The sequence below is a fragment of the Sander vitreus genome, unplaced genomic scaffold (genome assembly GCF_031162955.1).
Source record: "Sander vitreus isolate 19-12246 unplaced genomic scaffold, sanVit1 ctg245_0, whole genome shotgun sequence".
In the NCBI taxonomy this organism is placed as follows: Eukaryota; Metazoa; Chordata; class Actinopteri; order Perciformes; family Percidae; genus Sander; species Sander vitreus.
Window position 1 is genome coordinate 1 of NW_027595417.1, and position 15,000 is coordinate 15,000.

The 15,000-nt window shown below is 47.3% G+C and overlaps 1 protein-coding gene across 1 annotated transcript; it reads right to left on the minus strand.

Annotated features, from left to right (window-relative positions):
• Positions 1-1,741: 1,741 nt before the first annotated feature.
• LOC144513412 (polyunsaturated fatty acid lipoxygenase ALOX15B-like) lies at positions 1,742-14,359 on the minus strand. The gene is made up of 9 exons (XM_078244474.1): positions 14,264-14,359; positions 13,246-13,415; positions 10,405-10,624; positions 7,050-7,131; positions 6,320-6,409; positions 6,121-6,236; positions 4,158-4,330; positions 2,803-2,946; positions 1,742-2,351 (listed from the first exon to the last, which is right to left on the minus strand). Exons 2-9 carry the CDS (start codon positions 13,399-13,401, stop codon positions 1,989-1,991), a joined length of 1,344 nt encoding a protein of 447 aa, XP_078100600.1. The 5' UTR covers positions 13,402-13,415; positions 14,264-14,359; the 3' UTR covers positions 1,742-1,988.
• Between the last annotated feature and the right edge of the window lie 641 nt (positions 14,360-15,000).

Sequence of the window (15,000 nt, forward strand, 5' to 3'; positions counted from 1 at the left end):
CCCAACTTACCACCAGATGGTGATCGGTTGACAGCTCCGCCCCTCTCTTCACCCGAGTGTCCAAAACATACGGCCTCAGATCAGATGAAACAATTATAAAATCGATCATTGACCTTTGGCCTAGGGTGCTCTGGTACCAAGTACACTTATGAGCATCCCTATGTTCGAACATGGTGTTCGTTATAGACAATCCATGACTAGCACAGAAGTCTAACAACAAACAACCACTCTGGTTTAGATCAGGGAGGCCGTTCCTCCCAATCACGCCTCTCCATGTGTCTCCATCATTGCCCACGTGCGCGTTGAAGTCCCCCAGCAGAACTATGGAGTCCCCCACTAGAGCCCCATACTGGACTCCACTCAAGGTCTCCAAGAAGGGCGAATACTCCGAACTCTTGTTTGGTGCATATGCACAAACAACAGTCAGAGTTTTCCCCCCCACAACCCGCAGGCGTAGGGAGGCGACCCTCTCGTCCACCGGGTTAAACTCCAACGTAGCGGTGCTCAGCGGCTTGTGAGTATCTCCACACCCGCCCGGCGCCTCACACCCTGGTCAACTCCGGAGAAGAAAAGAGTCCAACCCCTATCCAGGAGTATGGTTCCAGAACCAAGACTGTGCGTAGAGGTAAGCCCCACCAGATCTAACCGGTAGCGCTCCACCTCCCGCACAAGTTCCGGCTCCTTCCCCCACAGAGAGGTGACGTTCCACGTCCCCAGAGCCAGCCTCTGCTGCCCGGGTCTGGTCCGTCGAGGCCCCTGACCTTCACTGCCACCCGTGTAGCAGCGCACCCGACCCCAGCGGTTCCTCCCACAGGTGGTGGGCCCATGGGATGGAGAGATGTCTGCCACATAGCTTTTTCGGGCTGTGCCCAGCCGGGCTCCGTGGCAAACCCGGCCACCAGACGCTCGCTGACGAGTCCTCCATCTGGGCCTGGCTCCAGACGGGGGCCCCGGGCTTCCTCCGGGCAGGGTCACTCCATCTCTTTCTCAATTTCTCATAGGGTGTTTGAACCATTCTTTGTATGGCCCCTCACCTGAGACCACTTTGCCTTGGGAGACCCTACCAGGAGCACAAAGCTCCAGACAACACAGCCCTCAGGTTCATAGGGACACACAAACCTCTCCACCACGATAAGGTGATGGTTCCCGTTGTGTGTGTGTGTGTGTGTGTGTGTTTTTGTGTTTTTGTGTGTGTGTTTGTGTGTATGTCTTTGTGTTTTTGTCTGTGTGTGTGTTTTTGTGTGTGTGTTTGTGTGTATGTGTGTGTGTTTTTGTCTGTGTGTGTGTTTTTGTGTGTGTGTGTGTGTGTTGTCTTTGTGTTTTTGTCTTTGTGTTTTTGTATGTGTGTGTGTGTGTGTGTGTTTTTTTTGTCTGTGTGTGCGTTTTTGTGTGTGTCTGTTATTGTCTTTGTGTTTTTGTGTGTGTGTGTTCTTGTCTTTGTGTTTTTGTCTGTGTGTTTTTGTTTTTGTGTGTGTGTGTGTGTGTGTGTGTGTGTGTTTTTGTGTGTGTTTTTTTTGTGTGTGTGTGTGTGTTTTTGTGTGTGTGTTTTTTTGTGTGTGTGTGTGTGTGTTTTTGTGTGTGTGTGTGTGTGTGTGTGTGTGTGTGTTTGTCTGTGTGTGTGTGTGTGTTTGTCTGTGTGTGTGTGTGTGTGTGTGTGTGTGTGTGTGTGTGTGTTTTTGTCTGTGTGTGTGTGTGTGTGTGTGTGTGTGTGTGTGTGTGTGTTTTTGTCTGTGTGTGTGTGTGTGTGTGTGTGTTTGTGTGTGTGTGTGTGTGTGTGTGTGTGTGTTTGTCTTTGTGTGTGTGTGTTTCTGTGTGTGTGTTTTATTTTGTCTGTGTGTGTGTTTTTGTGTGTTTGTCTGTGTGTCTGTGTGTGTGTGTGTTTGTCTGTGTGTGTGTGTGTGTGTGTGTTTTGTCTGTGTGTCACTGACGCAGTGTAAGAAACAAATTGCAAAAACTGTATCAACTTAAAGGGTAACAACAGTTATTTTTCAACCATATGTTCCCATGTTTTTGTGTCTCACATTGGTCCAGTAAGATATCTGTAGTAAGTTCTTTCCCGAGGCTATTTTGACACACACACACACACACACACACACACACACACACACACACACACACACACACACACACGCACGGAGGTGAGTCACCTGGTGCAGCGGGTGCGGCTCTGGCAGCTGTCGCAGCGTGGCCACGCAGCACAGCTCACCCAGCATGTGCGTGCGCAGGTAGTGGGAGGCCAACTGGTGACACTGGAAGTCTGCGCTGTGAACCCACATCTTAGCCAGCAGCCAATCACAGCCGGGGTCAGAGGGCAGGAAGACCGGGTTGTGAGGGCCGGGGGTCTGCTGCAACTGAGGAAGGAGACAGTGTTACAGACAACCTTCATTCCTTACAACAGTGGTGGAACGTGAAGGGAATTATGTCTAAAATAAGGCCCAACGGGAGGTCAAATCTGACTCCAATTTATTAATTCCCACGCCAAGTCCAGCATTCAAGTATACAACACACAATTGTGGGTTTACAAAAATGACACTAAGTTTCCCTAACTGCAGATGTCAGATTATGAGCACCGTCTTACTATCTTCCTAATATTTTTAACATCTTGCTTGAAGGCGTTTCCCTCCCCTCTCCCTCCTGTCTTCTGGGCAGATCCTCCACCTCTCACACACACACAGAGACACACGCAGATACACGCAGACACACACACACAGATCCAAGAGCCACCCCCTCCCGTTCCACTTCACAGTCTGCGCCAACACAAAGAAAGAGGAAGATGAGGGACAGAGTAGGGTTGAAGCTGACCTGGATGGCGATGGGGACCAGCTGCCCCTGCAGGTTCAGGTGGAGAAGGCACAGCGGAGCGGACAGATACGTCTGCTTCCCGTTGATCACGTTGGCCGGGACGCTGTCCAAAACATTGTAGTCCAACAGGTAAATGGTCCCTTTCTGTCACATCACAGAACATCGAGACAGAGATTACACTAGAGACGCTGCAGGTGAACACACACACACACACACACACACACACAGTCACATTCTCACACACACGTTTAGGTTTGAATAATCTAACCCTTCTGGCAAACTGGAGCCAGTCAGACTTGCTTTGGCTGGTCAGCATCAGTTCAGTTGAGCCAAAGTTTCCCACATGAAAATGTTGTTTTGTTTTTGTATGTCTTCTCTGATTGGCTGTTTTTTTGGGCAGTTGCTGATGCCGCACGTCAGGACGTGTCTACAGATCAACCTGAGGGCCTGGGCAGCGCTGCTGGCTGCTGGCTGCTGGCTGCTGGCGGCGTCTTCGATAAGGTTGGTCCTCAGCTGTAACTGCAGCATGAAAGGTGTGTGTGTGTGTGTGTGTGTGTGTGTGTCAGCATGAAAGGGGCCAGTGTGGTGCAGTGATCTGCTGTGGTGTTGGTCTCTTGGAATTTTTTAACCTTCTTTTATCTTTTTTTTCAAATGAAATGTAATAAAAACAGCCAAATTCACTGAGAGTCGTGATCATTTATTTTACTTGTGCATGGTTGGAAGGAACCATCCACGTTATTATTTTTTGGCAATTTGGTTGGAAGAAAACCCAAATGTTCTGTTATAGAAACTTTTTGAAAATGGGTCAAAAATATATATAAAAGGGGTCAAAATGACCCAAAGACAACAGGAGGGTTAACTTGTGTCGCTTGTTATTTTTCACCCCTTATTCAACTCTAAATAGTTATTGTATAGGCCTATACTACATCTTTTATTATATAGTAATAGCAAGATTACAAACATACATACTTTGGGGCTTTTTTTGCATTACAAGTTTTCTAACAATGTTCTGTTTAAATATTGCAAATGAGACATTATCGAAGGCTAACTTTTGGTGAATTTAGGAGAAATCTTCAGACACAAACAGACATAGTGAAGTAGAATAAATGTTTTCTTTTCACTAATGTGGAAAAAAGACATGTTGTGGAGCTTCTTTGTTCCATGTGCAACAACTCAGAGATCGGTCCTGTGGTGTTAGATAGTACGTACAGGAAATGTTGTATTGTTGTCTTTTTGTTTATTTGAACTGTTGTCTGTATGTTTTTTTTATCTTGCATTCCTGACTGCAGATCAAGTTTCCCAGTTGGGATAATGAAGTGACTGAACTGAAAGAGCCCAAAATCAGCATTGCACACCTGTAGCTCCTGCTCGAGGGAGGAGTCTGCGGACAGGAAGGGGCGGAGCATGTCAGAGGTCACGGAGAAGTTTGGAGGGAGGCGTCGGGTCTGACGCAGCAGCAGCGGGTTGCAGCCGTTCAGACACTGGTAGCCAAAGTACCAATCCTCCATCCAGTGATCCTTAACGAACTCTGAGAGAGCGAGAGAAATCAACATTTTCACACCCTAGCAAACACCAAGCAATGCCCTACAAGTCATTTAGCAACACCCCAGCAAAAAGCAGCCGTGGGGAGTTTTTGTTCAGTTAGCGAGCACCCATCTCAGCTTGAGATTCACAGCCAAAACAGACCAGACGCCAAAACAGACCAGATGCCAAAACAGACCAAAGCGCCGCGAATAGCCGCGGAGCGCTGTGAAGCGGAGCCATTTTAATTTCGGCCGCCATGTTATCCAATCTGTCCGTTCATACAAGCTGGTATCAGGCGCACAGCGGGCCGAGCCGGCCCGTGCTCCTGCGCGCAGTAACACAGGAAAGTGGCAGCGTCTGCAACACTGCAGATGAAAACACCAAATAAGAAGAAGGTAGTCAGGAAGACAGCCTCTGATTGGTCACCTCACAATATTCTGGGAGTCATGGTGACAGTCAAACAATACCTTTTCATAAAAATGACTAAATAACAGCTCACTCGCAAATTCATCATTCTGGGATTATTTTGCAGAGTCTCCGAAAAATACACTGAAATTCCAGGCTGGATTTAGAAATCTTCTGGAAGGCCTCCCATCACACAGAAGCCATCTTTGGAAAGGCCAAGGTGTTAGCTTCCATGCTTAGCAATCAGAATTACTCTAGCTTGAAGCGTTGCAGAGATATCAACCATTACGTCACTTGATTTATGGATTCATAATTATGGATTTTTAGTGTACACAGACACTGTAGTTCCAGGCTGGATTACAAAGCTTCTGGAGTGGCCAGGTTGGATCAGCGGGTAGAGCAGGCGCGCATATACTGAGAGGTTCATGCCTCGACGCAGAGGTCCAGGGTATAAATCTGACCTGTGATGATTTCCTGCATGTCTTCCCCATTTCTCACCTAGCTGTCCTCTCAAAATGAAAGGTTAAAGATGACACAGTATACTGTTTTGTGTTTTGGTCAGCGCTCTTCTGACTCTGATTAAGTTGTTCTAGATAATGTGAGCGCCCTATTTTAACGGTCTGAGCCCACGGCGTGAAGCGCCTGGTGCAGGTGTGTTTAGGGCGTGTCCAAATCCACTTTTGCTAGTTTGACGGCGGAAAAAAGGGTCCGTGCGCCGGGTGCGTGTTTCTAAAGGGTTGACCTTAGTGTCTTCATTAATCAGAGGTGTGTTTTGGGCGTAACATGCAATCAACCAATCAGAGATCATCTCCCATTCCCTTTAAAAGCCAGGCGCGTTTGGACCTTGGAGCATTGCTGTTATGATGGAGGATCTGCACCGTAATATTTGTATTTGTAATCTTCTGCATGTGTGTGTGCTGCTGTGCGTCCCTGTGTGTGTAACAAGCATAGTGTGCACGCGCTGTGCACGAGCCTAGGAGCATTTTACTAATGCTCTGTTAAAATAACAATGAAATGCTGCGTTATTGACTTTAGACCAGGTTTTTGTTGGTCAATGGTGCCATCACTTCCCACTGCCTCAAGATAGCAATATGCCCAGAATGCACCTGAACCACCTCCCTGTAAGACCACCACGCCCAGAATGCACCTGAACACACCTCCCTGTAAGACCAGCACGCCCAGAATGCACCTGAACACACCTCCCTGTAAGACCACCACGCCCATGGGCCACAGATGGGCGCAGGTGCATTTGTTATTTAAACAACGTGGGCGCTGGACGGGAAACTGACAACTGGGTCGGTCTTAAACTAGCAAAGACACTTCTGTCGGGCTTTGCGTTGTGCCGGGTGCAAGATAGGGCACAATATATTCGTTGGTTTTGTTCCTTACTGGCGATGTTGTTTTGGTGTCCGCTGTGGGCGAAAACTGTCTCCAGCTTTGTGAAACTCTCCCAGGCCTCCTCTCGGCTGGCGAAGCCTTTCAGGTAGTGCAGGTTAGCGGGCGGACTGAAGACAAAGAAACAAACACAAGTCATCTCCCGAGTCTGTCTACTTCAGTCAGAACCAAGAAGTAAAGTGTGAGACTTCACCTCGTGTTTGTGTAGCTGAGGTTCGGCCCAAGTTCAGACACACTGCTCATGTCAATACACTGAGGAGCGCCGTCGACAAACTTACGCCATCTGCAACGATGACACAAGAACAGAACGGAGATCTTAAGAACCATGAAGACTTTGTTTGTGTGTCTGCTCTGGTGTTCCCCCCTCTCATTCCCCCTGCTCTGGTGTTTCCCCCTCTCATTCCCCCTGCTCTGGTGTTTCCTCCTCTCATTCCCCCTGCTCTGGTGTTTCCCCCTCTCATTCCCCCTGCTCTGGTGTTCCCCCCTCTCGTTCCCCCTGCTCTGGTGTTTCCCCCCTCTCGTTCCCCCTGCTCTGGTGTTCCCCCCTCTCGTTCCCCCTGCTCTGGTGTTCCCCCCTCTCGTTCCCCCTGCTCTGGCGTTTCCGAGCCTTCTGACCCGCTCATGGAATTTGGAATCTGCGGGGTTGTGTTGCAGTCTCACCGGCCGCAAATGGAGGCCTTTGGCAACACCGACACTGACGCCAAAGTTGGCTTAAAAACCAAAACGTAACAATGTAAATGTAGCCTATGTTTCTGTTCTCTGAGGTTAGTTTTCTCTCGTTTTGGTGGGTGTGTCAGAGATGTGACCCAATCAGCAGCGACGTGTCTGTAAAATCGTGGTAATAAAAAGGGTGTTCAACGCACCACCATTCCAGTTTTAATCACCGTTTTGCTATCTTTTGTCGGGGCTGTTTACGGTTTTACCTGATGAGTTTCTGTTGATGCTGCAGCTGTCTGAGTCGCTGCTGCTTCAGCTTCTCTTCTGTCTCGTCATTCAGCAAACACACTGTGGAGGAATAAAGGTAACAATAATAGTAAGTTTGATAAGAAGAACGTCTCCTCTATATAAAATGTTTACAACGAGCTATAAAGTAAAACATCAAATAAAGTCAGAAGCTCCCAAACTTTGTATACGATCACTGATCTCTATCTATCGCTACTTTACTCTCATGAAGATGTATTTCATTTGATCAACTCTAAATACACTCATGCTCTACAAGTCACATTCAAGTATGTGTTAGTACTAGGTTGAATTAAGCACAGAATTTAGTGCAAATAATATTCGTTGAGACGTACTGTATGGGTCCTATCTTGTACCCGCGCAGCACAAAGCCCAACACAAGTGTCTTTGCTAGTTTAAGACCGACCCAGTTGTCAGTTTCCCGTCCAGCGCCCACGTCGTTTAAATAACAAATGCACCTGCACCCATCTGTGGTCCATGGGCGTGCTGGTCTTACAGGGAGGTGTGTTCAGGTGCATTCTGGGCGTGCTGGTCTTACAGGGAGGTGTGTTCAGGTGCATTCTGGGCGTGCTGGTCTTACAGGGAGGTGTGTTCAGGTACATTCTGGGCGTGCTGGTCTTACAGGGAGGTGTGTTCAGGTGCATTCTGGGTGTGCTGGTCTTACAGGGAGGTGTGTTCAGGTGCATTCTGGGCGTGCTGGTCTTACAGGGAGGTGTGTTCAGGTGCATTCTGGGTGTGCTGGTCTTACAGGGAGGTGTGTTCAGGTGCATTCTGGGCGTGCTGGTCTTACAGGGAGGTGTGTTCAGGTGCATTCTGGGCGTGCTGGTCTTACAGGGAGGTGTGTTCAGGTACATTCTGGGCGTGCTGGTCTTACAGGGAGGTGTGTTCAGGTGCATTCTGGGTGTGCTGGTCTTACAGGGAGGTGTGTTCAGGTGCATTCTGGGCGTGCTGGTCTTACAGGGAGGTGTGTTCAGGTGCATTCTGGGCGTGCTGGTCTTACAGGGTGGTGTGTTCAGGTGTTCATTTTAAGTCAATTTCTGATATTTTCCTAGTCTCGCTTTTCCAGACCATCCTCCACAGCGCTGCAGAGGAAGGTCTGGCTAGTCCACACAGCATTCCTGGATGGGAGAACAACATGCTCTGGTTTATTGGCATTTCTTTAAACCAATCACAATCATCGTGGGTGGTGCTAAGCTCCGGACGGAGCCACAGTGCCTCTGCTAAATAGTCTCAGGAAGGAGCTTGTTTGGGTGGAACATGTGTACGTTAAAGTAGTTTTAGTCGTGCAACGGAAAACTCAGATTGGACAGATAGTCTAGCTAGCTGTTGTAGAGGGAATTATGTCTAAAATAAGGCCTAAGGCCTGTCAAATCTGACTCCAATTTATTAATTCCCGCTCCTTCTTACATCCGATTTAAGTTTCCCAGAACACAAGGATCAATCTGAGATGAAGAGTTTAGTTTAGTTAGTTTTTCTAGACTGAAACTGTTATCTTTCACAAACACAAACACCAAGGTTGGGGCCTTTGTGTGGTGCAACTTCTTCTTCCGTTCTCGTAACCTTCAAACAATGCAACTCTACGCCATAAAAGCCTAAACCATTTTTATGACTTAAGCTTAACTTTCTGTGCACAGAGGTCACCCGGAGTAGGGTAGAGCGGGGTGAGTTGTCACACTGTTCATAACTCCACCACTAGAGGCTCTATCTCAAAAATCAAATAGCCACTTTGTGTGAATTTTTCTTCTATAGTCAACTTCCTGTTCTCATGTGGTCAAGGTTGCTATAATCTGAGTCAATCACATGTCAGTTTGGGGCAAGCGAAGGATTTTGACATAAATTACCGTACTCTGACTCGATATTGTCAAAAGATTACCAGAGAAGAAATTGAAAGTCAGACAGCCATGCCAACAACAATGGTTGGTTATACAACGGCCACGGAAGATTTTTTTCACCTGATTTGGAAAAGCAGCTTGTTGAGTATATTACTAGGTCAGATGACATTTATTTTTTGGTCCATCAACAAGTGAGGTCAGAAAGCTTGCCTACCAGTTTGCTGTGGCACACCAGCTGAGGTTCGCGCCTTTGTGGGCAGGAAACGAAAAGGCCAGCAAAGATTGGTTTACAGGCTTCTTAAAGCAGCATACAACGCTGTCACTGAGAAAGCCAGAGGCAACTAGCCTTGCCAGAGCAAGTAGCTTCAACAGAGAGAAGCTTTCTTTGACAACTTAGAGAAAGTGTTACGCAAATATGAGTTTGGACCATTGACATATATAAAATAGACCAGAAGACTCCGTGTCTCTGGACGGAGACCAGTGAAGGACGTTAGAAGCTCTTTCCCGGTGATGGCTGAGCGTTACTGAGCAGCCTCCAACTGAGCTTGAAGACGTAGATGTGACGTGAGCAACCTGTCTGAAAGTTGGAAGTCTTCTGGTAGCTGTGCCAAAAGAAATCTCAATCATTCCCAATCTAGCAGAGACGGAGAGCGTAGGTATATGTAAGGAGATAACATAGACACAGGCTCATTATTGATCACTAAAATGATAGTTAACATTAGTCATTACACTTAAACAGCTGATGGAAGTCCAAACTGCCTGAGAGCTTCTCCTGTACTATACGGTAACTCCTCTACTATGAGACAGGAAGTCTCGTGGTTATGACCCAATCGTTAGCCTATTGTTATAAAAACGTCTGCTACGGAGCCATAACGTGAGCTACAAGGTAATGGAGCCTTTTATACATTGTCGTGTTTCTTTAGAAATAAACAACGGACAAATAGAGTCTTTAAACGCTTCAGATGTAAAGGTATTCTCTGTCAAAGTGACATCAGAATGAATGGCAGTCAATGGGATGCTAACGGGATGCTAACGGGAGGTGATGGCTTGATAGCATAGAATCTCCCCATAGGAGGACGCCATTTTGATGCTAACCAGCCAACACCTCCCGTTAGCATCCCATTGACTGCCATTCATTCTGTTTAAGTGTAATGACTAATGTTAACTATCATTTTAGTGATCAATAATGAGCCTGTGTCTATGTTATCTCCTTACATATACCTACGCTCTCCGTCTCTGCTAGATTGGGAATGATTGAGATTTCTCTTGGCACAGCTACCAGAAGACTTCCAACTTTCAGACAGGTTGCTCACGTCACATCTACGTCTTCAAGCTCAGTTGGAGGCTGCTCAGTAACGCTCAGCCATCACCGGGAAAGAGCTTCTAATGTCCTTCACTGGTCTCAGTCAAAGTCTAAGGGGTCGATGTGTCCATTTCTTTCAATGTCTATGTGCAGTAGTGGGAAAGTATCTTCTTCTCTACTTACACTTTCCGCTCCGCAGCTCCACGTCGCCCTCTGCTGGACGCAGCCATCGGTCACAAAGGAACACTTCTGGATCTGTCTCCGGTCCGTCTGCCAGCCTGCGGACCTCCACCCGGCTGCAGTGCCAGTCTAGGTCAGGGTAACCGGTCCGAACCTCCAGGCGAAGCCGGACCAGAAGCAGACGACCAAAATGACCGCCAACCGGGACCCGAACCGCATGCGACTGTCAGGACACAAGGAACAGATCGTCCTTTGTACATTTTCTGCAACACACACTTCTCCTCCCAGTTTCAGCTTCTGAGCTTTTAATGCTGTATGTCCAAAACAGAGAATGTACCGTAAAACACTGTAAACTGTAAAAAATAATGGACGGAGCTTCCAAACTCAGGGCCCTATCTTGCACCCGGCGCAGCACAAAGCCCGACGCAAGTCTCTTTGCTAGTTTAACACCGACCCAGTTGTCAGTTTCCCGTCCAGCGCCCTCGTCGTTTAAATAGAAAATGCACCTGCACCCATCTTTGCGGCCATGAGCGTGCTGGTCTTACAGGGAGGTGTGTTCAGGTGCATTCTGGGCGTGCTGGTCTTACAGGGAGGTGTGTTCAGGTGCATTCTGGGCGTGCTGGTCTTACAGGGAGGTGTGTTCAGGTGCATTCTGGGCGTGCTGGTCTTACAGGGAGGTGTGTTCAGGTGCATTCTGGGCGTGCTGGTCTTACAGGGAGGTGTCTTCAGGTGCATTCTGGGCGTACTAGTCTTACAGGGAGGTGTCTTCAGGTGCATTCTGGGAGTATTGCTATCTTGAGGCAGCAGGAAGTGATCGCGCCATTGACCAACAAAAACCTGGTCTAAAGTCATTAACGCAGCATTTCATTGTTATTTTAACAGAGCATTAGTAAAATGCTCCTAGACTCGTGCACAGCACGTGCACACTATGCTTGTTACACACACAGGGACGCACAGCAGCACACACACATGCAGAAGATTACACATGAAAATATTACGGTGCAAATCCTCCATCATAATAGCAATGCTCCAAGGTCCAAACGCGCCTGGCTTTTAAAGGGAATGGGAGATGATCTCTGATTGGTTGATTGCATGTTACGCCCAAAACACACCTCTGATTAATGAAGACACTAAGGTCAACCCTTTAGAACCATGCACCCTTTTTTCCGCCGTCAAACTAGCAAAAGTGGATTTGTACACGACCTAAACACACCTGCACCAGGCGCTTCACGCCGTGGGCTCAGACCGTTAAAATAGGGCGCTCAGTGTCACTCCCAGCGCGTCAAAAACACAACGCTTGGTCAGGAGCCTTTGGCGTTAGTTACTGACGCAAAAACTTTGCTTTAGCGTCTCAGTCAGACGCAGGAGGCTTCCAATCCATCCGCAGAGATATTTGGCGCTCTGCCGAGATATTTGGCGCTCTGCCGAGATATTTGGCTTCATTTTTCAACGCGCAGGGTAAAACCACTTAGCCTGGTCCTACCAGACTCTGGTCCACTAGCCTGGTCCTACCAGACTCTGGTCCACTACCAGACTGTGGTCCACTAGCCTGGTCCTACCAGACTCTGGTCCACTACCAGACTGTGGTCCACTAGCCTGGTCCTACCAGACTCTGGTACACTAGCCTGGTCCTACCAGACTCTGGTCCATTTCATTTGTACAGAGAGTCTGGCCTCTCTCTATTGACAAGTGTTTCTTAGCATCGCTAGCGTTAGCCTTAGCCAACTCCTTCATCACTAACGGAGCGAGCTGGAAAATCAAACTGTTCCCGAACCCCGTGGGGAGGAGGACCACAACGTCACGGCCACCAACACAACTCAGCAAAGATCGTTCTTGCTCAGGCTTTAACTTCTGGATATTCAGCAGCGTTGCCACAACGGACCGAATGGCTTTGCTAGCATCTTTTCTCCGCCACCATTACGGAACTACAACTCAAACTAGCGCACGACCTCAACGTCATCGTTCTCCTCCCTCTGTTCGCTGATTGGACCGCCAAATACCCAGACGGAGTACCGAAGGGAAATGAAAATTGAGCAGAAGTACGTAGGAGGGCAGAGCCAGGCTAAAACCACTTAGTTAGGGTTAGGGAAAGACCGTGTGGGGTTAAAAAAAGTGGGACAAAAACGAGACATGAGCCCCGGTCTAGGGGCTTTTACCCAGGAAACCGGCATCCATGTTGAAAAGAAAAGGAAACGGAGGTTTTTCAACCCTCATGTTGTCCTCGGGTCAAATGTGACCCGTTTTCAAACTGTCTATATCAGAAATATGGGTTTCTTTTTAACCAAACTACCCCAAAATAACACGGATGGTCCCCTACAACGCTCTTCACAAGTACAATTAATGATCACTATACTTTCATTACATTTTGAGTGTTTTCTTCAGTTTTATAACATTTGAAAAGAATGTAAACGGTTTCTAAACAGTATTCAGACTAAACTTTGACATACACCAGTCCATAGGTCGGACTGGCAATCTGGCAGATTCGGTGGGTCCGCGTAGGCCTACCTACCAGATTTCGTCATGAAAACCTTGAGCTCAATTTGAAAAAAAAGCCTATAAGACATATAATTCTTGAGCGACAGATGCCAAAAAAACCACAACAATACACACACACACACACACACACACACACATTTTTATTCATTAGTAAGCTACAGGACAGCGTCTTTCATAACATGACCTGCACAAAAGAGAAAAACAAAAATGAATGCGTCTCTGTCCCCAGCACATTTCAAACTAAACTGACGCCCATGCACGCACACACACGCGCACACACACACACACACACACACACACACACACACACACACACACACACACACACACACACGGATGAAAACTCACCGACCCGGGCAGGAGATGTTCGCCCTCGCTCACACTGATGGGCGGAGTCTCCCCCTGAGAGCCAATCAGGTTGAGCCACAGATGGCTGAAGGTTCCACAGGTGAGGCCAGGTGAGGTGTGGACAGACACCTGAAACTCCTGACAGGAAGCCATCATGTCGGAGGACACAGCTGAGGAGGAAAGGAGGAAATCTTGTGTATTTTTTGGCATTTGAATGTTTGGCTTTTGCTGTTAAAGTGTATTTATGAAAGGGTAGTCTGTTAAGATCTCATTTGTTTATCCTCTGATATTTGACTTGGAAATGAGCGACAGCGAACTGTTAGTGTGGGCATCATGTCATATGACACAGAGGGAAACTACACTCTTTCATCTTAAAGGTCACACACACACACACACACACACACACACACACACACACACACACACACACACACACACACACACACACACACACACACACACACACACACACACACACACACACAGAGACACAGAGACACACACACACACACACACACACACACACACACACACACACACACACACACACAGACACACAGACACACACAGACACACACACACACAGACACACACACACACACACACACACACACACACACACACACACACACACACACACACACACACACACACACACACACACACACACAGGAACATTTTACTGCAGAATGTTTCTAATGCAGGACTTTAACTTGTAGTTGAGTGTTTCCACAGTGTGTATTTAGTACTTTTACTGCAGTAAAAGTACTACTACCCAACTGTAATAATACTCTGTTACATGTTTAAGTCCTACATTGAAAATGTTACCTCAGTAAAAGTATCATTAGGGAAATGTAGTCAACCCTCTAAAGTCCTGCGATGCCAGAAGTTCAAAAATTAACACTATTGGTTTCATTTTTTTATAAATATATTACGGTGTTTTCATGAAATATTACAACTTATTTTTCTTCAAATATTACAAGTTGTCTTAATAAAATGATGAGACAGGTGAGCGTACCTGCAGAGCGAGGCGCCTCCTCTCCTGTCGCAGCTGTGGGTTACTGAAGGCAGCTGCAGGAGCACTTCTCTTTATTTAATGCCCGCCCCCACCTCCCCCTCCCACACACACACGTTTGTTTCACTATCTTTGTGGGGACCCGTCATTGACATAATGCATTCCCTAGCCCCTTACCCTAACCTTAACCATCACCACTAAATGCCTAACCTTAACCCTTACCCTCACCCTAACCAGAACCTCATTCTAACCCTAATCCTATAACCAAGTCTTAACCCTCAAACAGACCTTTAACCTTGTGGGATCCAGCATTTTGGGCCCCACAAAGCTGTCGGGGCCCCACAAGTATAGTCAAACAAGCACAGACACACACACAAAACCAACACACTCACACACACTCACACACACACACACACACACACACACACACACACACACACACACACAAACACACACACACACACACAAAGACACACACACAAAGACACACACAGACAGACAGAGACACACACACACACACACACACAGACATGCACACAGACACACACACAGGGATCATCAAGTATAGTCAAACAAGCACAGACACACACACAAAACCAACACACACACACACACACACACACAGACACACACACACACAGACACACACACACACACACACACACACACTCACAGACACAGGAACTTGTTACTTCATGTTTGCAGAGAGGGAACTGTATCACTGTAGACACTTAACAGAA

Coding starts and splice junctions, on each gene's coding strand:
- LOC144513412 (XM_078244474.1), bottom strand. CDS start 13,401: ATGATGGCTTCCTGTCAGGAGTTTCAGGTGTCTGTCCACACCTCACCT. Junction 7,132..10,404: donor GGAGCTGCGGAGCGGAAAGT/GTAAGTAGAGAA, acceptor ATTCCTCCACAG/TGTGTTTGCTGAATGACGAG. Junction 2,947..4,157: donor CCCTCGAGCAGGAGCTACAG/GTGTGCAATGCT, acceptor GTGATGTGACAG/AAAGGGACCATTTACCTGTT.